General features: G+C 39.3%; 1 protein-coding gene across 1 annotated transcript in view; it reads left to right on the forward strand.

Moving 5' to 3' along the window:
- CNTNAP5 (contactin associated protein like 5) overlaps positions 1 to 26540 on the forward strand; it is a 220631-nt gene that overhangs the window by 142310 nt on the left and 51781 nt on the right. The window contains exon 14 of the mRNA XM_026068493.1: positions 26322 to 26478. Coding sequence (XP_025924278.1) covers positions 26322 to 26478 — 157 coding nt within the window. The remainder of the gene's footprint in view (positions 1 to 26321; positions 26479 to 26540) is intronic.

Raw genomic sequence — 26540 nt, forward strand, 5'->3', positions numbered from 1 at the left:
TTCAGCGTAGTCTCCCCATTGAGTTACTTGGATTTACATCTGCAACATGTCAGACGTGCAATCTGGCAGTTGGCAAAGGAGCTTACTCATCTCCACCTCCTGCTGTCTGGAGCAGCCTTATCAGTTCWCACTATCATGCTATGGCTTAACTGCAAACATGTCTTTGAAAACTAAAATTAAATTGTCCTGAACTGCATTTTTGTACATCTCTGCCAGCACCTAGATTTTAAGGAGACTGTGAATATCAGAATAGACGTCAAAGGAATAACTGTCTTTTTCATGGTACTGGGCAAATGAAACTTATGATCAGTAATTGGAAGACTCTTGTGACTTCCCCATCTCTATTGGAGAGACACCCACATAACGAGAGCAAATATGACAGTTGGCATTAATTAGGAAAGTCATCCACACTCTTAGCAAGAGACTGAAGGGTTTACTACTGTCTCATCCTTTGAAGAACAGTCTGGACCAACAGGACCTTGTAGGAGGGTGAGAAGGAAGCTTGGAATACCTCTAAATGTGCCCTCTGTATTCTGGGAAATTGAAAAGACATTTAGGCCSCTGGGACGCTCATTTCTGTTCCTTTTGGAACATCGCAGGTAATACATAGGAGAAGAGTACGTGTACAAGGATAAGTGTATGTGTGCACACGTACATTTAATTACACTGTTAACAGACAAGATGTTTGAAGATATGAAAACACATATTAACCGACCAAACCCTCAGCCCTGACTGAATTTGCTCAGGTTTCTAGTAGCAATAGATTCACAGTGGCTCACTCAAAGGCTTAACATTGGTGAAGCTACCTCACATCCACCATATCGAGGATTTAACACAGTGACGGCTGTATCAGCAGGATAGCTTGCTTTACATTCCTCAGCTGACAGTCTGTCAAGCTCACAGTACATTTGTGTAGGCAGGGACTGAGAAAAGATCAGTCCAAGAGCAAAATCAAAGAAATAAGCTTGTCTGTTTCTTTTTCTTTATTCTTCCTTATAGTTTTCTCTTTCCAGTAGAATTCCTGCACCATGTCACTTCAAGTTTTGATTTCAAATGCCCATGCTAAACTACACACCTCTTCCCTGAACTTCTTCTAGGGCCCCCTGAGGGCCCGTGTACTGCAGGACTTGCACACGGGGCTTCCACCTCCTCCTCTCACCTCTCCTGCCCAGTGAGAGCCCTTTCTCAGTGCAGAGCTGTGCCATGCACTTTCTCCAGCTCAGTGACTCATATACCAGACATTTGACCTTGTCAGTGACTCACTGTATTTGTGTTTTGCACCTCCGTTACCAGGCTGGGGGAGAAGACATAGTGCTACCTGGCAGCAGGGCACGTGGCCTAATTTCTCTGAATTTAGACTGCAGTTTAGGCTTAATTCTTGCTGCTGAAGACAGTTCAGTGGTGTTTTCTCTCTGAACTATAGTGTTGCTAGAGCTTTTTATCCATGTTGCCTCCTTCCATATGAGACCTCTAGTGATGTAAGAGCATAAGATGCTAAGAAATGTTCTGCTGGGTCAGACCACTGGTCCCTCTTGCCTAGGGTCCTGCCACCAATAGTGGCAACTGGAGAGTTGCAGTTTAGGGAGAGCATATGAGTCTTAGTGCCTTAAGCACATCCCTCAGCACATTCCCAGCATCCAGAATTGCTCTTTAGGGATGTTAGAGTTTGTGCCGTTACCTGTTCCTTTTAGTTTTGGTACTGCAGGATGTTTATCCACTTATTCACTGTTTTTATAATCCTTTTAGTTGCCCTTCTCTGAACCTTCTCTGGTTCCACTATTTTTTTCTTGCGATATAGAGACTGGAAGTGACTCACAGTGTTTCAGATGCGATTGCACCAAGGTTTTATGTAGTGGGCATACCACTTTCTGGAGCAGTATAAATCTTTGAGGAGAAAGGAGTGTGAGTTCTGGGTTCCGATGAAGTTTTTTACATAGATGCCCTATGAGGTGATAGAAAATGACCTATAACAAGCAGTCATTTACCATTGGATCTTTGCTCACTATTATTCTACTCCTTACAAATATAATTTCCACTTTAGCATTCCAGGTATTTTAAATTGTTATTGCATTACCCAGAGACATTTGTTATTGTACAATATAATGTGGAACAGGGCAGTCTGTCCTCAAAGAGTGGCTCACTTTAAGGACAATAGTGGATGGGTGACAGGTGTAGATTGTATGGTGTAATTATTCCTGGGTAATTAGGATCTTCTCCTTGAGGATGATTGACCAGCCATCTGCAATTCCACCATCTCATCTTGTCTCTCCCCTCCCTGAAGTGGTAGTGCTAAGAGCTTCTCTCAAGCACTGTTTTAGATAATCTGTGCTATTTTTAGAGACTTTTGAATGGAGTTCACTGTAATAATGTAACACAGAAATTTGTCAGTCCCGTGTATGTAGGRAGAGATTTAGAGGCCATTTTAAAAAATCTAGACAAAGTCTAAGGAGCAATTCTGGAATTGCACTTCTATTTTTTTATGGGAGACCTTTTGGTGTTTAGATAGAGAACAAATCTGTCCGTCCAAATTGAATAACTGCAGTGTGTTTTACTGACATGGAAATTACCTCTTCTAATACACAGGAAGCTTGCACCAAGGATATTAATGAAGACACGTAGGACAGGTAAATGAAGTGTAAACCTAGATGTTAGATTTTTAGCTTGGAGTCTGGAAGACCTGAGTTTTAATACGTGCTCTGTCACTTTTTCTGTGTCAGTCTAGGCAAGTTATTTGGGCTTAGATCTCAGAGAGACTTAATTTCATTGATTTAAATGTGAGTTGCATAGATTTTGAAAATGTGAATATTATCTCTGTCATAGGCCAAACGAGAAGGGGTAAGGAGTGCTCCACTTTCTCTTGGAGTACTGTGAGAATTTATGCCTTAAAGTTTGCAATGGGTAGCAAGATTTAGCTACCTTAGGTAAGTGTTTTTCTTTAAAATTAATGAGAATGTTTACAGAGAAGTGTGTTCAGAGTCTTACTGCATATACTGGCTCGTCAATCTTGCAGCTTCCCCTTATTGTGATCTATCAGTTGTGCAAAGATACCTCTGCCATTCTTGCATCTTTTCCTTTTTTCTTTCAAGGGGTAGTGGCCTAGGAAAGCTTTCCAGCAGTCAGATGGAAGTGGAGTGGATACATGTAATCCCTGGTCAGTGTAAAATTTCTTCTCCACAATCAGAGAGCTATGTGACTTGTTGAAGGCATGCTTAGAGTCATTGTGAGCTGTTATTGGCAATGCTGTAAGGAGATCAATGCTGTGAACTGGTACTGGAAGACATATGTTTGCTTAACCTCTGTAATCTGTTAAGTTGGGTCTTTTCTTCCCAAAGAACCTCTGATTTGGAATAAAGTCGATGGTACCCTTCACTCAACCTGTGAAACCAATGCAATGACATAAGTGCTTATAACACAGCAATGAAGAAATCTTGCGTTCAGGGGAATTTTGCTGTCAAGATAAGAGTTTGGAATTGGATAGTTGTATGAAATACACAAGTATGTCAGAACCAAATGTGTCCTAATGACACCTCTGACCCGAGAGACCCAATCATGTAACTAACTATTCATACGCAAAATGTGAAGGAAGAAATATGCAATTTTTTCAGCGTATCCCAGCTAGCATTCCCTAATCATGAGCAGTGACAGTCTTTTTTAATTTGCAGTTCTAAGCATAATGTTAGCAATGAATAAATAATGACAATTAGAAACAAACAGCTAATCTATTGCTCCTTAAAGTAATGGGTCATTAGCTATGACAGCAACCTGTCCACCATTCAAGAGAGCAGTACTGTTGCCTGAGCAAAAAAGTGTACCTTCTCCCTCATTAGAGCCCCAGCAGGGAGTGTGTTCTCATCATGCTCCCATTTGTCTGCATCATTCAGCTGTCCTACTTTGAGCATCGTGGGCTCCATTAGAGCCAAACTGTCTTACTGACATTAAACCAATTTTCCCTTCAAATTTGGCCCTGTGCGTGAAGTGACATTTTTCCGTTCTGGAGTATGGAAGATATAAATCACAGCAGTGTAAGTGTTCTCTCAGCTGTCCTCATCTACCGTGATGCCATGCGAGTAAAGTAATGGTAATTTGCATTTCTGTCTACACTTTCTTTGAGGATAGCAAAGCATTTTGGGTTGTYGTCTCTCAGTTCTGTGCAGGTTTTTGGTTCATTTGAACTCCCATTCTTGATCTGGGAAAAAAAGTTTGTGCAAAGCAAGGCTCTTATTGCAAATCAGATGGGGTGGAGCAAATGAATGGGGCAGAGCTCATATGTTTTGATCTTCCTTTAATTGCTCTGACCTCTCCAGGAAGACAGAGATGGTATGAAGGTGTACAAGGAATGAACAATAGAATAATTTAATTATATAGTGTAATTATGAAAAAAAAATGTAAGCACACAGAAAAGAGAGTCAAATTTTTACTCCGGTTAGATTGGATTAGAACCAGATTCATTGCCCCTAAATCTTAAGTCCAGGAATTTTACCCCTGGTGTGAAGATGGCCCGTGGGAAATTTATTTTCTCTTTTTGAAAGTTTGAAGGCAGGGATGGGAGAAATAAAACAATGAGGGTAGGCTGAAGGTTGTATTTTCAGATTACTTTGTGCATGGTGTTCAAACAGCATTGGAAAAAAGAGCCTTCCCTAAGAGTATTTACTTCAATGTTTTGCTTATGCGAATCATCTGACACAAAGGGAATCATAAACATAGCTCTTCTAAATGTCTCTTTCTCTCTTTCATAAAAAAATGTTTGAGAGTAACCAAGTATGCTTGGAAAAAATATCTCTAGATCTTTAAGGGGGAAAAAGTTGTGTATCTCCTCCCCCTCTCCCTCACCCTAGAAACATCTAAAAGCAACAGAGAATTTACTTCCCCCCGACTGATTAAGAGGAGGGTCGGATCTGACTGAGACTTGACAAGTAGCTAAAAAGTTGTGGTGACCTAAAAGAAAACAAGTCTTTTAAACCTTTCCTTGGAGAGGCTTTTGTAATACCTGCTGGGCCAGGAAGACTGAGAACAAAAATGAAAAAGCTTTCGAGCTTGAACTTGTTCCAAACCCCTTTGATAGGAGGAGGGCTCAGACATTAATGAGACTGGTTTAGCCGAGGGCTGTTCCAGCCTGAGCTATCTGGGACTCAAAGAGTCCTTCTTCCTTTGCTATCAAGAGCAGAACTCAGAAGTCCCAGAATAAAACCAAGAAGTCTGGGGCTTTTCTCTCGTTTCCTCAAATTTGTAGGTTATTCCCTTGCCCCCTTCCTTTTCCTTTTTTCCTTCCCCTTTTTGCATTAATATTTACAAAGTTTAGCCAATTAATCTTGCAGTCCTCTAAAGGTAGTTTTCTTACCTCCATTTAACTGAGAGAAAAATGGAGGCATGAGGCTGTTCTTACCGATTTCCTGAAATCACTATAGGCAATTAGATCTCTTCAGGTCAGTTTTGAAAGTACCACCTTAAAACCCATGGCCAAGTTTGTCCAGCCATAAAAAAAGAACCATAAAAAGAAGCGGTTTCTTCACAGATCTGCATCTCTGAAATCTTGCAGGCTAAGCGTGAGTTTTATATAACTGGTTCTTGTACCTGGCTCTTGTGCTGCTAGTGGTAGAACAAACGCATTGTCCTTTAGAGGTACATTCTTTTTTTTTYCTTTTTTTCTTTTTTTTTTCCCTCCAGTGAACCAATTAATACACTCAGTTCCTGAAAACCAGTAGGTCCGAAGTGGTGATTCAGCAAGCAGGGCTTGATCAGTGGAATAATTATGGGCCTGTCACACTACAAGGGATGTGTTTGGCATATTCAGACAGGAAAGGGGGGAGAAGCTGTGATTCTGCATAGTAGCCTAGGCATAGTATCACCAGTCTCAAGCATCCAAATTTCTTCCTCTTCATCTCCCTAGGCAGTGTTGGTATTTTGCTTTGCTGCAGCAATTGATTCTAAAGGGAGAGGTGTGAGTTCGAGCCTAATTTCTTTATCACTCAGATGACATGCAGATGGCCCTGTCTTGTACACAGATATTTTGAGGAAAGATAAGCTCCTCTGAGAATATGTACAGTGCACTCAGAAAGGGCTAGCTTAGCCATGGTGGCTTGAATCTAAGTATGGGTCTGAACATAGCCAGATGCAGCAGCCAGGGTTTCAACATGATCTGGCATGCAGAGTGTTTTCCCAAGGTCCCCAGTGATGCTCATTCAATGCTAGAACTAATCCCACCATTGGCAATATTACTGTTTTTAGCCATGCTAGTTAGACAGAGCCCACCACAATTACTCCTCCTGTTGCCCTTTGTAAAGGGCAAGAGGGGAGTCCATGTAATTGTGAAAGAGCACCCATGTTTTTGGAGAGGGCCCCTGTTAGAGCTGGTGGGAACAGGCCTGCAGTTGTAGAATGAGATTCATGTAATCTTACTGTAGCTGTCTTAAGGTTATTTGTTCAGCCCAGACTAGATGTCCGGGTTCTTCCAAGCAGAGAGATAAGCAGCTGAAGGCAATGCTTCCAATTCACTTTAGATACCTGTCTCTGTTGGAGCTGATCAAACATTGTATGTTCTCGTGCTTCTGCTTCATGGGCTGCATTCTCTCCGACCAAGCAGCCTCAGCTATTTATTCTGTGCTGCTTTCTTTTTTGGTGGTTTAGAACATTGTTTCTTGGYTTATTTTTGCTAAAACATCGTTCAATGAGGAATAAATTCAGCTTTTTTCCCAATGGTTTTGTGCTTTGGAGTTGAGCTCCTACATGGATTCTCTGATATCTGGTAAGGACTGAATCTGCACTGCAAACTTTTCATCAGCTTGGGTACTAGGAGGATCTTTCTGTTTTCTACTTTGGAGGTTCATTAAACTTGTAGGATCAAATTTCTCTGTCAAATGTACTTGAAATTGGCCAGTGGTCCGTAAGATACTCTGAAGGAATGCATGAACAAATGTTCATGTAGCATGATCCCCTGTGTCTCCTTTCTGTAGAAAACCAGGTTAGGGTTCGTATCTAAAGCCCACTAGAATCAATAGGGATTAGAGAGTGCTGTATTGACCTGCTCTTTCCAAGGGTCTAGTACTAGGAGGAAATCTTAATTTGGGCTAAAACAAGATGCAGATGTGCACATTTTCTCACTGTACCAGATATATAAATGTCTGTCTCCTCAACATAGAAACAAAAACATAAACAAAATGTTAATACTAACCTTAATTGAACTCCATCAGTACCAATCAGGCTTCCATAGGTCTGTGCATGCTTCCCACTAGCTGCAGCTGTGCTAGATTTTTTTCAAATGGTTTCCTGTCTGCTTCATGTGCTGCCTGTTTCTTTATCCAGGATACTTAATTCCATATTGCCCTTTCTCTATATCTTTGGTTTGCCTAAAAAGTTTAAAATGACATACCTAATTTACAGCATCTAATGATTCCAGTATGTTAACATTAATAGTGCATGAAAAGTGCTCCCAGTAGCTTAGTCTGCGATCAGTAGCCATTTTCTATTCTTCTTTTTGTTAAGGCTGTGTCATTTAATGAAACCAAAATGTTGTCAGTGGCACTTGTTGATAGAAAAGAGAAGATGATAATGGTTCCTGGCTGTCCTTTTTCTCAATTTTCTATTACTGAGCCTAATTCAGGCCTGACAGGTTTGTTTTACTGATGAATCCGAGCCAATGGTCAGACGTTTTCAAAAATTGAGAGATCTGAAAAGTAGTTCTGAAGAAAACATAACATCAATTACATGATAGGTTTATCTTAAACGTGAACTTTTAGCTGCCAATTCAAATGGTCAGTATGATCCATAAAATTGTCTATTGATACAGGTACAGCATACTGTCGTCTTGAGAAAATACGTGTTTGCATATTGCTCTGTGTGTGTGTGTGCGCGTGGAGATAGGCTACAAAGAGAGAAAAGGCTGCCAGATCCAAAGCTGTGTCTGCTTTCTAGGTCACTTCCTTCCCAGTGGACACTTACATTCCGGATTCGGGCAAAGCAATTCAGTGTTGCATTTTGTTTACTGCCTCTGTGAGACAGGCTAGGGACACCAGTCAATCTGCAGAACATTAGAAATACCTACTTAATAGAGGCAGAATTTTATTGAGTGAATAATTCCATCCTATTACTGCTGAAGTAATCACCTTATCTACAACTGATGCCTCCAGAGGGAGGTATGTTCTTTCCGAAACACCACCCTGGACAATTCATTTTACTTCTGTACAGAGCTCCAGAATCTGCCTGACCATATTGTACTACAGGTTGTCATGTTTTCAAAGGATGAAATTTATGTTCCATGAAATATGCCATTGCCAAAATTAATAGGTAAATGAACAAAGTGAAACAGACCATTAGACCCATTATAATATTGTAGTCATTGGATTGTGGCACAAAAGCAAAAGCTAATGGATAAACATAACCATAATACAGTGATAGGAGCTATCAATATATAGTACACAACTGTGGTTACACAAAGGAAGGCAGTTGACCGTTATGAAATATGATTTAGCAGACAGCCCTATTGCAGGTAATCTTTCTTAAAACAGTGCTTTCCTTGGCTAGTTTATTTTAGCTGAAGGAAAATGATAAATGACAGCTATTTTTTTCCTGTCCTACTGGAATTTCATTTCAACTTCACTTTGATAATTTTCATAATCTTTTTTTTTATGTTAACCTGGACAGTAACACTGAGATTTTTTGTGTTTGCAAAAATGTTCCTGAGACATGAACAGATTGTTCCTGAATATTCATGCAAACAGGAATTCAGCCAAAGGTCTTCAGTGTAAATATTCACTCTACCACCTTGAAATCTTTTTGACGCCCTTGTCTTTATTTCTGCTCTAAAACAATGCTTCATAATTTTAAGTGAGTACACAATACCTAATCAAGATAAACAGTTCATAGGCTGAACTGTGTTTGTATAACATGATTAAAAAAGCTCTGAAAATAGTTAACATAATCATAAGATTCTGCTAATGGGCAGTTCAAGAGAAGCTACAATATTGGATGATTCAACTGAAAGAAATACAAAGCTCAAAGATATGCAGGATCAGCTCCATTGGATTCAGTATACTTATACTCATTTATATCAACAAAATTGTGGATTAACTCCTTATTTATTGCATCTTTTGTGAAATTCCTCTTTAGTATAAAACAAATGACAAACTATAGTAACATTGTAAAAATACTCTTCCATAAAGGAGAATGATGAGTAAGTTTGTCCAAAGCTTGTTAATGCAGTATTACCAATCAGAGTCTAAACACTTCAGCACTGATTGATTGAAAAAGCCGATGCTGTGTTCCTATAATGGAATAGACAGGAATATCCTGCACAATTTAAGTAGAGCGGATGGAGAAGCATCTTTAGCCCTTGTTGCTGGAGTGGCGCAATATAAATTAGCACACCATCTCTGGCCATCTCTTGCAGACAGAAAAAAAAAAAAAGATGCAGGAGCATCTTCAAATCACTGTGCCACTCACGAATTTACCCATGCAGGAGGACTTTATCAGTGACTGACTAAAATAGATTCAGAGCTGCTTTATTCTGCTAAAGTGGTTCAAAGTAGCTGGAGCACAGGAGAGAGTTGGGTGCTCAACTGTTTAACTTTCTCTCTCAGTAGGTTTTCAGTCCATGCACATGCGAAAAAATCAAGTTACTATGGTCTTCACTGAGCAACATCTTTTGAAGGAATATGTAATAGGGTATTGAGTCTTAGCAGTCAGTTTTGCGTTCAATGAGAAGACTGAAATGACAAATAGCTAGCTTGGGCAGCAGCCAGCATTACTAATTGCACCCTGGATGGCAGGCCTGTCAAGGGTTTCTCTACACAGCAGAGTGAAGTAGTGTAGAAATATCTGAGCTAGTTCAGATCACAGAATCAATATAGGTGTTTTAGCATGCCTTTCAACAGCGCATACTTGTTTTCACTGAACAATACATGAGTTTGCATAGCTACTGTTACCTGGTACATTACTTGGATTTGAGTTTTGACATGACACAGGATTTTACTGCATAGACACACTTTTATTTTTTTCACTCACAAAAATAAGGCATAGCTAATCAAGGTTGCAGCTACAGAGGCAGATCTTGAAATTTCAGTCCTCTCAATGCTGCTTCCATCAATCAAGAGAATGCCATCTTACTGTTCTTCCATGCTACTTAATGTGAGACATTGCTATGATGAGTGTAACCTATGGCAAAACAGTGAAAACTTGAATGCGCTAAATGCTGAATTAGGTGACTGGTTGAGTGATAATATATTGCCTAACCTAATGAAAAGACATTACTTTTAAATAATGGACCACTTCATAGATTTAATTATCCCAAGGCAAGATAGTAGGTGCCTCATGCAGACAAGGTCAATTACCTTATCCACAAGAGCCTGTCTGAAGTGTATTATGAATAATTCACAGACATAGAACTTAGCTTTGAAAAAGTGTCCCAGCTATAATGCGGTGAAAGCATTCAGTTTCTTAATGTATTTAAGATAACACCTAAAGGACAATTATGGCTGCTTAACTGTAAAACTAGTTAAATGACAAGAAACAACAATTGTATGGTCAAATCCACGTTAATACATTATGCAGAAGAAAGTATAAACATTGTGGCCTATTCTTATCAGATCACAATAAACTGATTTCAAACCACATCTTGGTAGTTTTCACACCTGAATGCTGAATGAAATTTAGTCAAAGATTGGTACATTTTATTAGACTCTCTCAATGGAGAAAAAAAGGTGGTTGCTGTACTAGCGTTGTTTATTTTGTTTGGTCAGAGATTAGTTCTTTGTTCTTTTTGGTGTGAAAACTAAGGTACAGAGAGATTGAGTAATTTGCATCATTTTGGACAGTCTCTGAGCAACCTAAAGGTGGAACCAGAACGTCTGCTTTTGTATACTGTGCCTTACTCAGAAGACCGGTCTTCTACTATATGCACTAAATCATGCTGTTTCAAAGATAATATTGCTCTAGTCTAGGACTAGCATTAGAGCTAAAATAACGATACTAGCTATGGTAACAGAATACATACTCACTTGACATGTGGTGACCTTAGGTGTGAATTAGAAATGCAATAAACCTGAAAGTCTGGAGAATAACATGCTCTCTCAGCATATTTTGATTCCACAGGCAAAACAATAACCTTAGCTTTCTCACTTTGACTTTGCAATAAGTGGTAACGGCCAAGGGAAATCCCTTGGGGGCTGCAGTTTTCTAAGATGCCTGGCAAGAAGATGGCTAATTCATCAGGTACCTCAGTTTAAGTGTCTAAATGTAATAGTGACATTTCATGGCCTTTGAGTTTACCTGCTTTATTTGCTTGAAAGGGAAAGTTCAGCAGAATTTTAGAGGGTGCTATAGAATTTCGTATCTAATGAAGCATACAGCTGGCCTAATCCTGTTTCCATTCAAGTCAATGTCAAGAATCCCATTTAGTTCAGCAGGAGCAGGCCTGGGATCCTTGGCACTTTCTAAAAGGCAGTTTGAATAAAGGAGAATAAAAATTTGACACAATGTCAGTTTATGTAGCAAGCTGCTAAAATATGTGATAAAGTATAAAGCAACCACAAAGAGACAGGGAAGAACACTTCCATTAAAACAAATATACTGAAAAAGAGAAAACGTGGGAGTTGTGGATTTTGATATTCTGAAACATCCAGCTTTTCTTCCAGGACCAGTTCTCCAAAAAAAGTTAAAGAATTTCCTTTCCTCCCCATTCATGCAGTTGTCCTCCACCCCAGTAACTTCTGGGAAGACTTGATAAAGACTAATCTGAGCCTAAGAGACTTACTAGCTGATGTACTTATTTGCATGCTTGAATGTGAACAGATGTTTACATGGTAGTGTTAAGTAGGCCAGCTGTTTGAGAGTCATCTATGTATTTTATTTAAGAGTAAAGCTGTATACTTAAAACCTCTAGTCACAACATAGAAAAGAAACCCAAATTCAGACAAATACTTTTCTTCCTGTATTTGGGGGTTGTGTCCTCTACACACATTAGCCATTCCATCAGTTTTCTGCATGTCTGAATGTACAGCATAATACAACTGCATCTTACCTGAATCTCTGGGCATCTGCACTTTATCTTCATCAGTTGTAGGTGAGAGGAAAAAAATAAGCAGCACAACCTCAACATCACCAAATGCAGCATTTGTTTGAGGATGGGTGGGGGGGAGCAATACTGAGAAAAGTAAAATAGTTGACACTTTGCTTTACAAGAGGTTGCATATTGCCGATTGTTCCTACAGTCTGTTCTATAATGAAGCATACATCAGGGTAATGTTTGCCTTTGCATTTGTTGTGCTCTTCAGATGCGAGAAAAAGCATAATCTTTAGGAGTGTATTGTAGTCATGAATGTGTAACATATTTCTTAATTTCTAACTGCAAATCTGAATGGAAAAGCTTCCTTTATGGAGGTATACACGCGTATACAGGCATATGTATAGAAGGAAGAGGTTAGAGGGAGGGGCTCCTATATATTTTTAAAAGTAGTTTGTCCCTCAAGGATTGCCATTGTGTTTGTTCTGGGACTGGCACTAAAATATGGCTCCTGGGTCTGATCTTACTTGTTTCTTGATGACTTTGTTTCCTCTGACCCCTGGCTATGTGGGGCTTTGTGTGTTGAAAAAAAAAGCAAGCAAAGGCTGCAGAAGGTTAAAAGAAATGATTGAGCCTCATTACTTTCTGCATAGCTGTTGGATAACTCTGAAGCCATGTGTTAATGTATATCTTGCCAAAATCCTATGCAGCTCTTAGAAAGGTTGTATTATTCCCACCCAAACATCACTACGTAAGGGAGATGTCTACATCTCTTGAAACCAGGAGTAGACAGGATTTGCAGTAGGTTGTACTTGTCTTCCAAAGGTACATTCAGTTAAGGAGTCTTACTGTTGGAAGGAAAGATGGTGATGTACATGATCATCGTGTGGGATTTTGTTTCACAGCCCTGATCCAGCCCCCAAGAAAAGTTTACCTTTCATCTGCTGTGGTTAAAGTCCTATGGTAGAAAGTTATATTATGCTTAAAGATCTGGTTTCTTATTTCATTGAGCTCACAGGTTGGCTGAATGGCTCTGAAGATGGCTCTTTCTCTCACCAGTAAATACGGACATAGTCTTCTCAGCTGAATGCTGAAAATTAGACGGAATGAATACACAATTAAATATTGTGAAAATGAGGACTCTGACCTTGTTGACTGTGTATGACTGTTCATGGGAAGAAAGTGAAAAAAATATTTGATATGCTCATTGCAACCTATGTGATCCTCACAAGTGAAGTGGTAGCTGGAGTTCCCTCAAGAATCAATGTGYCTGCTCCAGCCCTGACAAGAAAGTGTGGCCAGATCATCTTCTGGCCAGATCATCTTCTGCTAGATTGGGATAAAATGCCCTGGCCTTCTACTGAGAGCGGGAAGTGCTGTCTGTGAAAACTATTYAGCCTTGTGGATGACACTTTGAAATCGGTTATATGTTACTGCATTTCCCAAGGCAGCTGAAATACACAGCCCCTCTCCGAAGTGTGCGTGTGTGGCAGAGAAGTCTCCATTCTGTTCAGTTCAGCTTCATGATTTGGGAAAAAGGAGAAAAGAGGAAGGAGAGCAGGAACGATGGGGGGTTCTCACTCCCTGCCGTCACTGGCGGATAGTGCAACCCTCAGTCTGTCCCTGCCGCTCATGTGCTCCTCTGCCTGGGTAAGAGTGGAGCAACTTGATCCCCTCATGTGTGTGTTACGAAAAACAAGATTTGTGGCCTCTTGTGGTTGTGCAGATGTCACTATTCTGCAGCTTCTGCCTGTTCTAGTCTTCACTACAGTGGTTGAGCTACAACTGAGTTCTTCCTTCTGCTCCAGGAGCAGAAAACTGTCTCTTGAGCTGAATAATAATCTCTGTTAGTGACAGTAAAGCTATGGAGTGTAGCAGAGCAGTTCATATTCTGTCCAGTATGGTCAGTGCATGAAAGTATATGCACCCATGTATATATCCTTCTGTTTGCTGCAGTTTTTAGAGAGATGTACAGGAATCTGAGACCAATTAAATAGCAAAAACTAAAAAGAAGATATATTTGAAAGATGTAAGCTCATTGTTAACAGGGTGGAGAAAAAATAGCTGCAAATTGATTAAGCTGCTTCACAGAGAAGACAGATTGTTGTCATATTGACCTTTAAAGCCAGTCAGGATATATCAATAGGAGCATCTTCTGAGTACAGTATTCTATGAATTTTTTCATTTATATTCTCTTGTTTTTCTCCTTACATGCTGGCTTGGAGCCAGTTCATTTCATGGTCTTGCCTATACGTATGTTCTGCTACAGCTGCATTTTTCCAAACTGCCCAATTTCACAGCATTCCAGCTTTCCTCAGGATGACAAATGACGCCCCTGCTGCTCTGACCAACAGAAGTGTAATTGCAGCCTGAGAAGGGGACAGCTGAACCAATGCCACGCTAGAGTTTGGGTATATCCTTAAGCCTGCATTTGTTTATTGTGGTCGAGTTTCTGATTTCACCACTTAAGGCATTAGCTGCTGACATTAACTGTAACATTGAGGAAAGCAGAATTGCTCAGCAGTTGTAAGCAGTGTCAAATCAGTTATTTATTTACCATTGCTCTGTGATGTGTTGTAACATGTCAGACTATAAAGAAGTTTAATGAGTTGCAGTAATGCTTCTAGCCTCTCGGAGATACTGGGATGAAACTTGATGAGGATTTTTGATAAAGCGCTCACAGCTGTTTTTGTGACTTTCTCCTGTTGCTGTGCTGGGCATCTAGACAAGTGCTTTTATGATCACTGTAGGTACAACTGAGTGGCATCTTTTGCTAATCAACATGTTTGGGGAGCAAAAAGTAAACAATCCTGTTTAACTGGCCCTGTGAGATTTCAATTCAGTAGGAATGTGACAGAGAAGTAGGAGAGGCTGAGAGCATGGGTTTTTTTACTCTACTTGTCCAGGCTTCCTTGTTGGCCCCTGAAGTCCATTGCTCAATAGTGGAAGGCAGGCTGGACGTAGGGATATTTGGCTGTGACACTGCATAGCTGGCTGCTAGAGGACTGTCAGGGAAAAGAGAGGTGTCCCAAAGCAGCTTCTGCTTCTCTGTTGTGACAAGAACACCTTCTTCCTTTGTGCCCAGCCAAGCCTCAGTGTCATTTTGAGTATTTCTCAAGCCAGTTTTATTATTATCATCTTCACTTTCATGAACTATTCTGGAGAATTTCCATCTGTCTTCTGGAAACACTTCTACTGAAGCTCTACCATCGGGCCACCTCATTGACACCTGTGAATGACTTCCAACAGGAGCATAACAAGGAAGAGAGGTCAAAAGAACCTTTTGTCTCCATGCAGGCTCTTTTCATATTACTTCTGAACATAAATAACTCCTTTTTCAAGCCTTAGTTCCTGGTGCAGCTACATTATGCCAAGATAGCACTGACTCTTTTAGTACCTTTCTCTTATAGCACTGGCAGGGCAGAACCAGACAGAATTGGCTTGGGATGGTGTCAGGGATTTCTCACTGTCCTCACTTTTCCAAGGGGTGAGAGTCTTCTTGAGCAGCTGTGGGAAAGCTGTGCCTCCATGGTTTAGATTGTGTTTCAAAGCTCTCTCTGGTCACTTGCCTTGACTATCCCCCACTAGCATGGGCAGGACATTTCCATTCATAACATTACTTTCTGTGCATATTTGAATAATTAAAAATAGTTAAATCATCCCCAGGAACATGCTGGTCAGAGCAGGACCAAGCAGAGGGGGCAACACCAGAACTCAAAGCAGTGTCTGCCAAGGGCCTCTGAAATTTGGCATCCTTTTGTTAATTCTTGCTGCGATGTAGGTTAAATCTGTTGACCTTCAAAGCATGTAGCAAATCCTGTCTCTTTCCTAGCTTTTGAGATGGAAAGTGTAGGCTCATGATTAGTATAAGACTGGTAAATACACCTGGATTATTCACTGTACTCTTTTTAGGGTGTTGGTTTCATTTTGTTTTGTTTACAACACTTGCCTTTTAGAGTACAGCAAACATATTGCAAGCTGTGCACAGGGGCTTTTTCAGCTGTTTAATATAAATCTAAATAAACAGCTATTTTTTTAGCTCTGATTTTTATATAAAGCTGTATGGGGAACAATACCACATTTCCCTCCTACCAGAGATGCTTATTTGCCCAAATTGATATTACAGGAGGCGTTAGATGTTCACATCTCATTTTCCAAAGGATTCTTTTCAAAACAGAAGCATCATGCCRATAATATCTGTGAGTGCTATCATCACTTTTAAGAAAATGCCCTCATTTATTTAATTAGGGATTACAGCTTCAAAGTGGTTAACAGTAATAACAATGTTATTACCTCTTCTAATTTATGTTCTATTAATTAGAAATGTTTTTCCATTTTTATTCCAGTTCAGAAATCCAGCATATTTGTTGATGATATTTTCTGATTTCTTCAAGATCAATCTAAGCCATGAAAGTCAGTAGTTATCAGCCACTTACAGTAATCAGTTTGTGGCTACACTCCAAAAAGAGACTCTGTGGAAATGACATTGTCTCAATGACTTTCTGATCAGATTCACTCTGTGTAAATAGATGTTATTCTCTAACTGTCAGGTTTGTGGGATCAACCTGGGAACTGATGGACAAGGTGTGTTCTTGTTGTTTTATGAATCAATATCACTAGTAAGGATGCTCTATGCCCAAGTCTAGTTTCTATTATTCCTATAGGCTGTCATCACAAGTGCAATGGGAATAAAATTAACCTGCTTTTTGTGGGAGTGATCAAATCAGAAGACAGTCCATTTCAGTCACTAGTGACTGTCTTGGTGCAACGTTAGCAGGAGGAAAAAAATAATAAGGATACTTTTGTCATTATTAATGTTGGAAATTAGAACTGCATATACAGGAAACAGTTCTGTTGAGTAAGGTAATTCCATTTTTACTCAGCCACTTTCCAAAATAAATGGAGGGAGAACTATTATTAGTGTATGTAGTTTCTCCCAAAGAACTGAGTGAAGATTGTTCTCTGCAGCATGTTTTTCTGTAACTTATCCGGTCTACTATTAAATGTCCCAAATGTCACTATTTAATCTATTTTCTTTTTCTAGTCTGTCAAATTACTCTTTGCTGTGGGCGTGATCCAGCAAACCTTCCACAGATTCCTGCAAGCACTGAATTAAATCTTGTATTAATTCCCCTCCGCTTCACTCCAATTAACTTGTGTCCAGAAACTTGGCAGCCTGTTCCGAGTTACACTCTGGCTTGCTGACTGTCATTAGGCCAAGCTGTAGATCTGGGGTTTTGTGGACTTTCTGGGTGGAGGCCTCAGGCTGATAGGCAAATGCCAGTGCATGAGACTGGGAGCTGTGCAAATCTGGGGGCTTTGCGGTACAGCCACCACATTAATTGCACTGGATGCAAAGTGCTGCCAGAAGAGTCACTGCTGCTCTCTATATGTTCCCTATCCTGAGAGCTTGAGCTGTCACTGTGTTTGTTTCAAGAAAAAATAGATCAAATATATAATTATTTTCTCCTATTTTTCCCTCTAAGAACAGATCCTTCAGGCCTTTATTTCAGTCTCTGCATACCTGCAAGTGGTACTTTTGTCTGTCCCAAGGACAGCCATAGAGTTTATCTAAGGAATCCTTATAACTCAAATAGCTTGATCCTCAGCTAGCACAAATCAGCATAGCTACCCTGATTTCGCTGGAGCTACATCCATTTATACCTGTTGCTGTATTTTTTTTTTAATCCCTAGAAAATCATTCTCTAGCAATAGTGAATAAATGAGCTGTAATGCACTTCCTCCTGACAGTCTTTCCTGGGATAGTTGCTTGTAATGTAGTTTTTACAATTCTGTAAAAATTGTTTTCTTACCTCAGCCTTCCCATCAATAATAGCTGAATATTAAGTTTTGTTGTAATGAAATGATAGGTTTACAGTTTTTTGGACTGTTTGTAGTCTTTGACTCTTCAAATATGCTCCTCTCCTCCCACTCCTGCAATGTATTTCAGGGCTCTGAAATTGCTTTCCTCTGTGATAACTTAGATAGTTTTTAAGAGCAAAAACTACTGTGATCAACTCCTCTCCTCTTCTCTCACCTTCCAGTAGTTTATAAGGTGCATTAGTTCAGTAGTCTCTCCTTACTGTGTAGCCCTTTCATCTCCATTAAGAAATCTTTGGAAAAAAAAAAAAAGAAAGAAAGAAAGAAAAGCTCTCATGAAGAGCATGTAATCTATCTAAACTCACAAACTCACTCATCGCTTCTGTGTTTCTTCCCAATTCGTGTGATACATAGTGATCTAAAACCAGGCGACCTCAAGCTGTGAGCTCATCAGCTAATGAGGGTAAAACTTCAGCAGGAGATTTAGGGACTAGCCTGCATTAGTAGCTGCAGTCTTCAGGCCCTGGAGTCATCAAGGAGCATTGTTCTGCTGCAGATATGTAGAACGCCAAGTCTTAATTATATGTGATCCCTCAATACCCCATGGCATTCTCACAAGAACTGGAATGTCATGGTCCAGTTTTAGCTTGTGTGATTTTTTTATTAATACATTAACTCAGCACAAGCTACTATTTACCCTTATTTTTGTGATTATGGAGAAGAACTGTTTAAGAATGAAGAACCATTGTCCTGGGCATTTTATTGATACACCAGAGGTGACGTTCTTATGSTTGAAATAGAAAAGATAGTCCTGGTACAAGAGACTGAGAATAAAGACACAGGACCTGAATGAGCAGTGTGAGGGCAAAAAATGATGGCATCATGTTATGTCCATTATTCTTACTGGCTGCACCTATGACATAGGGGAAAAAAATCCAAACTTCTCCTGCTGAACAGGACCTGCTCCTCTGGTGGCCCAGGCAAGGTCCTGCTGGAGCCTGCTGTGGCTTATTTGTGGTCATTATTCGCTTCCCATTGACTCCAGGCTRCTAACAGGGATGATGTGAGAGCAGATCTCATCCCAACACAGAGTGAGGATGTGGCAAGATGTGCACTGATGTCATGGGCCTATCCATTAAGACAATGCAAGGTTTGCTGATGTGAATTTACTTGGAGGAAACAGGCTAAAGGGAGAAAATGGGACAGGAAAAGGGGAATGAGGAAGAGAAAGAGAAGCAAGGGAAACAGGTCTGAAGTGAAGCTGAGCTGAAATGTGGGAGATAAAGGAAACRATGTAAAATGCTTTGTTTCAACAGGGTGGGGATCTCCAGCCCAGCTTCAGCAAAACTGAGGATTCAAAGCTGATGTTTTCGCCGCTTTTGCATATGTCCCTATGAGCCGAAATCTTCTCTGCATTTTTGTTTTTAGGTTGGTTTTTCTTCCTAACCTGCACGCCTTCAGCTGTTTCCATAGTTCCTCTTGCTGGCTGGAGTTCCACTTGGATCTTTCAAATATCTTGTCACTTGGCCAAAAATTTATTGAGAAAACAGCCCAGCCTGAGCTGGCAGAGGAAAATGCAAGTATTCACAATATTTTCAGTCATCTTTGGCCTTCAACAGAGGTGTTCACCAGGCATAAGATTCTAGTCTGCATGTAGATGCAATCTTCTTCAGCATATAAATGTCTTTGGGTCTGAATTCTTTACCGCCATTCCCAAGTTTGTCCCTTAAAGTGATGATGATGCTTTTGCTTTTACTGAAGTGCTGAAAGATTAGAATGGCACATCTCTGTCATTGCATCTCATCCATTCTGCTCATCATCAGCCTTCTATTATGTTTGGAAGAAGCAAAGGTCTCACGTTTATTTACCTTCTTTCTGGCCATTCTAGTCAGAGGTTATGATATATTAACAGCTCCAGGAAGAGCAGAGAATGCTGTGTTAACAGCTACTCTAGAGGGAGATGTAGATTCCCTGCTTGAGAGAGAGAGATGCAGACAAGTGCTTCTGCACTTTTTTTTTTGTTTTCTTTTTTAAGCAATTTCTTCAACCTGGGACTCTGTATGGCAGCACCTTGGCACCAAAGCTGAATACTGAGAAAGAAAATGTCAGCAAACTRCAGCCTTATTTTTTTTCCTTATCTTAACAACATATAACAAAATAACTTTAAAACTAGGTACAGACTCTGTGACTATTGTATTAAATAACATTTGTCTGGGGAGTAGTTCCTGGAATTAGTAGAAATACTTCTGTATAAGATACTTGCTCTAAAGAAGGATTACAGAATTTGACCAGAAATTGAAATCAAATTCAGTGGGAATCTTAAATACATTGGCTAGCAGTGTTGCTGTTCAGTACAGAATGGAGTTCGTCTTGCTGCAGTGTTTGAGCACTTGCAGTTTCCAATGCAGTTGTATTTGTCATCTCTGAAAATTAGGACATTGGTATGTGGGTGTGGTTTAAAGAAAGAAAAAGGACAATAAGACCTAACTGCACAATTGCTACAATTCTCTTCTCTAGGCTGAAGAGTCCCAGCTCTCTCAGCCTTTCCTCACAGGGGAGACACTCCAGTCCCTTAATCATCTTTGTAGCCCTCTGCTGGACTCACTCCAGTAGCTCAATGTCTCTCTTGTATTGGGGAGCCCAGAACTGGACACAGTACTCCAGGTGTGGCCTCAGCAGGGCTGAGTAGAGGGRGAGGATCACCTCCCTCGCCCTGCTGGCAACACTCTTCCTGATGCAGCCCAGGATGCCATTGGCCTTCTTGGCCAAGAGGGCACATTGCTGGCTCATGGTCAACCTGTTGTCCGCTAGGACCTCCAGGTCCTTCTCCGCAGAGCTGCTCCCTATTAGTAAATTTTCCCAAGACAAACCAATCTAGAGGAAAATTAGAGTTTCATCTGTGAAGTGCTGAAATTGTAGCACCCCAGAGGAAGAATGCTGCTTGCCTCTGGCTGGGGAAGAGCCAAGGGAGTGCCTGCCGGAACTGGTGCCAGCCATAGAGGAACACTCTTAAATCTCAGCACCTACTTCAAAGAAGGGGAAGCACATACTGGTTAATGCAGCAATGCCTCAATTTGCACTGTTTTGTGTTATTAATTTATTCTCCCTGAGGTGTGAACTACTGTTTAAACCAAAACAGATTCTGAGTCTTCATTAACACCATAAAACTCTTAACTGAACAAATAACTTCTAAGAATATTTTTGTATCAAAATTTTATATTAGCCATTGAATATGGAATATTCCCCTGATTTTCTCATAATTTTGACCAAAATTGCTACAAATATTTTTCTTTCATTGACCAAAAGCATCTGTTTTTCTTGCTGAGAAGGCCCAGGAGGATAGGAGGAGGACTGGAGAAAGAACTAGTAGTTGGTTAGACTGCAGTTTAATTTCTAAAAGTTCTCATAAAAAAGGAGAAATGTCATGATGGAAAAAAACACAAGCATGGAGAAGAGAATCATGGTAAACACTTAAAATATATATATATATTTTTTTGAATCACAATTTCTCCCTTGTTTTCTCTCTTTTACCCCTTTCTCCAATTTTTCAAGAGCCTTTTACTAATGGATTATCTGAAAGCAAAATTTGTCCTCGGGATTGGCCTCTGGATTCAGGACTCAGGTTGACAGGATCACGTATAATAAAAAATGTAAATATGCATATAAAATACCATCTACTAACTGTCATTATTTTCCTGTTTCACTTAACATTCAAGATATCAGGTGAGCCATTTGCAGGATTTGATACTGTTGATATCAAATGTGGGTTAGTACAGATATTTTAAGTTTTTGTCTCTGAGCAGCAGTGAAGAATGGGCTTTGATTGCTTTATCCGATTCTACAATCAATATTTTTCCAGTTTTCATTGTCTCTTGATAAGCATATCTTTCTATTTAAGAGAAAATAGCATAGATTTAAATTAATCTGCCTTTTTATCAGTAAGATACATATTTGTATGTGTATTTGTATATACATGTATAAAGATACAACAAATTCAATTCTCTGCTTAGCTCAGTTTGAAGAAAAAGATGAACATAACTGCCAAGAGAGTGTTGTTTTAATACAGTATGGTTTCAGTTTTTCAACAGAGAGGTGCAAATAAATTGACTTTTTATCGTGGTGGAAGAGACCTTTAATTGACTTGTTTCAGTAACTCAGGTACCCCAGAAGCCTTGTCTGTGTTGGGAGGGTATACAATTACTGGAGACAGAGTTTAGGTTTGTACAGCGGAGGAGTTTAACATGGGATTCAGTTTATCTTGTTATATTTCTATCATTAGATTTTGTTTGTAGCAATAACAAGAGCCACCCGGCAAACGATGCAGACAAATCTTGACAAATATTCTAAATAAAATATTGTTAAAATGCATGGCTTTGGTTTAGCTCCTGCTGTAGGACCATTAGAAGCTAATACCAAGACTTCCTGCCTATATAAAGGTAAGCTGACTCCATGGAAGTCACTCTGGTTTTATACACACAGTAATTTATTTGCAAATGCTTATGGAATATGCTGCTTCTCCACCCCACCCTGCTCTCTCCAGCTTCTGAGTGCCTATACAAATATTGTATATTCTTGTAATCTGGTAGAGGGGCGCTGGATACATGTACAGCCATTTCTGCAACCAGAAGTGCCAGATGTTCCTTGTACGTGAATGTGGTCTCAAGACCCATCCCCTTCTGAGGATCATTGGAGGCAACTTCCATGTGTCCCACTCCTACTCATTTTGTAGCCTTCAGCCCCTATGCTCATGAACTGTAGAGTCTGTTCCAGTTTTGCTTCTGCTAAAACAGATTTTATAGAGAGAACTAACAATGCATAGTTGTGTTAAGTGCATTGGTAGAGCAGATACCAGAGGTCAGCTCAAGAATTGACATCCAAAAGGAGCTCATTCTGAATGCCTTGCAGGATGGAGGAAAACTGAGTTCCTGTCCATCCGTTTCAGTGTTGTACACCCCCTGGGTTTTCAAAGTCTCATTCAGGCATTCAGTTTTTTGCTCAGTAGCTGTTGAATAGTCTAGTAGACCACAGAGGACCAGACTGTAGAGACAAGTAGAAGAACGGTCAAGGTGGTTGACTGAAGATAAGACTTCTTATTCTTCCCTTTGAGCCAGACCCATGCCAGCCTTGCTTTCCACAGCATGTGCCTGGCACCATGAACAGGCAGGGAGTACTTGGTTTGATACAAAATACTATCTCCCTACTCAATTCCTCTGTTCAATATTGTATCAAATTATGGTGAAAACAGTGATGTAAATATGACAGCTATCTATAGAGGCTCCAGGACAGTATCATCACAGAAAGGATTATTGTGCTCTGTGGCAAGTGTAAAACGCCTTTTTGAGGATTTTGTCATCAAAACTTAAACCTTCCAAAGACAGCTTGAGCAATATGGGGAGAAATACCTYGGTAGAAATTGTTCTCTGCTTCTTTAACTAGTGGATTCCCTCAGTTGGGGCTTGTTTTCTTTGTTTGGGGATTTTTTTCCCCCACGTTTTTTCCTTCAGAACCATAGTATCATGTACAGAAACAACCATAATAAATTCATTATAGGTGAATTTTCTGTCAGTTCTAACTAGACAAAAATGCATGGAAAATAGTACTTTAATTTGTGCGGTAGGCTTTCGACTTTCATTTTTGACTGAATAATGTGTTACAAGGTACAATGTAAATACAGAATGAAGAATTAGCAGCACTTTTTATCAAATGGATTTTTAGCTTGGAAATTTTAAATTTTAAAGTGGAATTCTACTGATCTATGTAACCAGTAGTTTCTGTGACTGTGTTTACACCATGATCAACATCTTTGATTGTAGTCTGTGGCTTCACCACAGAAAGGAAATTTGTCCATTTTGGGGTGGAGGAAGATTGTTAATACTATATAGTGATTAGAGAAGTGAAGATATTGCAACAAATCTACAGGCATTGAAGAAAGATCTTAATCAACACCTAATCTCAATAAGAGGCATCCTTCAGCTCTGTAGCAGTATCACAGTACAGACTTTACTAACAGGATTCAGGGGTGGATTTACTGACGTTTCTATGAAATATTCCATTACTTCAGTATTATATACATATGATATACAATATGCATTCCAGTAATTCCTCAGCATTTAAAAAAATTACCTAAGTCCCTTAGATTTAAATACATTGCTGAATAGCTCTGAGATTCCAAAAGGCTGAAAACTAAGCACAGGGTAAAGGGTTTTGAAGTATCAGGGCATAATTTTCCCTAATACTACAATTGATTTCAAAGGTACTAGTTATAGAAAAAGAATTTACTCATCTTGAGAAGAGGTGGCAGAATTATGCCTAATAAATAGAAAATTTGAAAAGATATTAGTTTTTATAGTCTATTCCTTCGACAATCCAAGATTGCTCCTTATAATGTTGAATGCTCTATTTTTTAGCACTGTGTTTAGTTTCATTTTAAATGACTCAAATGGTGGTGCTTTCACTGCTTCCCTAGTCTATATCATAAATCTGTATGTGTATGTGTTTGCTTGGTATTGCTCTATAAAACAGATACAACAGAATCTGAAAAAGACATTATAAAATTGCTCTTTCTTAATTCCTGTGAATGATCATTTATTTCACTGTTATGCTTAAGTATAATGATTTCTGCCAAAAGAAGCTAAAATGTAGGTTGAATTGATTAATGAATACCATTATTTGCTGATAGCCTGGAGGATTTATCTTTATCTAAATATTTTTTTCCAGAATGAGCACTTTTAAATTAGATTAAGTACTTCTATGTAATGTCTATTTCAACTGCTAGACAAATCACCCTTTTATTCAACATGCATTACTATTCTAAGCTTTATCAAGTAATTTCCCAGGAATGCGGTATAGACCTGTTTCATTGGCCAAAGTAATCAACTTCTGCAACAACATCAGCTTAAAAAGGAAAGAATAAAAACATAAGTGAAATGTGTTGACAATAATATGAGATCGAAAGTGAGCGTGCACGTTTTCAGAAGATGAATCCTTAGATGTTCTTGAATTGTGTTTTTCTAATGAGTACCACTGAGCATTGGTCAAAATCCTTATGTCTTAATTGTTGGTATCATGAAAATGGAGTTACGTTTCCTATTTTCATTTTCATTTTTTCATGAGTTTACAGTTCAGCAACTTAAGCTTGGAAGGAAAACAAATATGAATTCATTTTGTCAAGTGAATCTAACACTCATTTTAATTAGTCCCTTGCACTCTACAGTTAACCTTGATTGCATTTCATATTTTAGACTTTCTGGTTTTGTATAATGAGGAATACTCCCTACTAATAATGTTAGTAAAACAGAAGAATAAATTGATACATTTTTCCACAATTGTAGTTCAGTTTATTTTTCTAAGCTCCTGTGATCAAAGTCTTGATATGTCAATTTTGCTAAATTTTGCCGTCTACCTGTATGTGAAACTGATTACATTTCTTGATTTAGGGATTAAGAAGTCAATAAAGAAATTATCTGAGCTGGAAGACAAAGTCAATCTTAAAACGTTAATCCGTGGATTTCATTATATTTGAATCTGCTTACTACATCTGACTATTAATATTTAATATTTGATGTATAACAGCTTATGAAATTTAAACAAAAACTATCTTGGTTTATATACATAGATCTTAGAGTTGCTGTAGGTAGAAAATAAATTCACAGAGAGAAATTAATTCCTAAACAGGGAATCTTTTTCCCACTTATCTCCTGCCTGAGCCCTTAATCTAGGACTTTTTAGTGTTTTATGGAGCTCTGCCTTTGCAGATTTATCCCTGGAGAGCATATTAAAATCCTTAGTCCTGCTCCCTTAGAAACTGATACAAATTTTTTTGTTATTTTCAACTGGAGCTGGATTAAGCCCATAGCAGAAGACAAATCTGTGTGTTTTTTCTGAAGATTGTTGATCTGTATATATGATTCAAAGGTAAAAATCCTGATCTAAGAGCTGGAATTTACTTCATACTGGGGAATCTATGCAAGAAATCCTTGGCCAATACCGGATGGCTCAAGAGAGCTGTGCAGTGTGATTCAGGGCATGAGAATAGTTTTCAGGCTCCTTCAGTGATCAGATCTTTGCTCTCGTGTCACACACACAGAGGACAAAAGGGTGTTGGAATCACACCTCAAAAGTCTTTGCAGCTGAAATACTCCAAGATTCTCATGGGTGATGGGAATATGAGCTCTTAGGGAGGAAAAATCTTCTCAGACTAAAAGGTATATCTATTTTTTGCTCAGGTTTCCAGTTTACCAGAACACACAAAAAAATACAGGGAAAAAAAAAACAAAAACAAAAGTACCTTACTGCTATATAGCTATGGCTTTCTCAACATGTGTTCCATAAAGTGGAATTCAGTCAAAGTTTATGGTTTGTTACTTCTTCTGTAGTTTGCATCTTTTCCTTCAATACTGTTTAACATGTCCCCTTCTATTCTCCTTTTCGTTCCCAGGAGAATCCAATTTGCTCATAAAGTTCTCTCTCTTTCTTTCCTTTTTTTCCCCCCTCTTTCCCTTTCATCCAGATGGAATACCATTTGCTTGGTGGGTTGGCCGTGCCAATGAAAAGCATCTTTACTGGGGAGGATCTCTTCCGGGCATTCAACAGTGTGCGTGTGGACTGGAAGAAAGTTGTCTGGATATGAGATATTTTTGCAACTGTGACGCAGATAAAGAAGAATGGTAATAATTTTAACACGTGTATGGTAGTTTCTGTGTGAGAGCTGGGAGTACATAGTAGAGCA

The sequence above is a fragment of the Apteryx rowi genome, unplaced genomic scaffold (assembly GCF_003343035.1).
Source record: "Apteryx rowi isolate R43461 unplaced genomic scaffold, aptRow1 scaffold_271, whole genome shotgun sequence".
Taxonomy (NCBI): domain Eukaryota; kingdom Metazoa; phylum Chordata; class Aves; order Apterygiformes; family Apterygidae; genus Apteryx; species Apteryx rowi.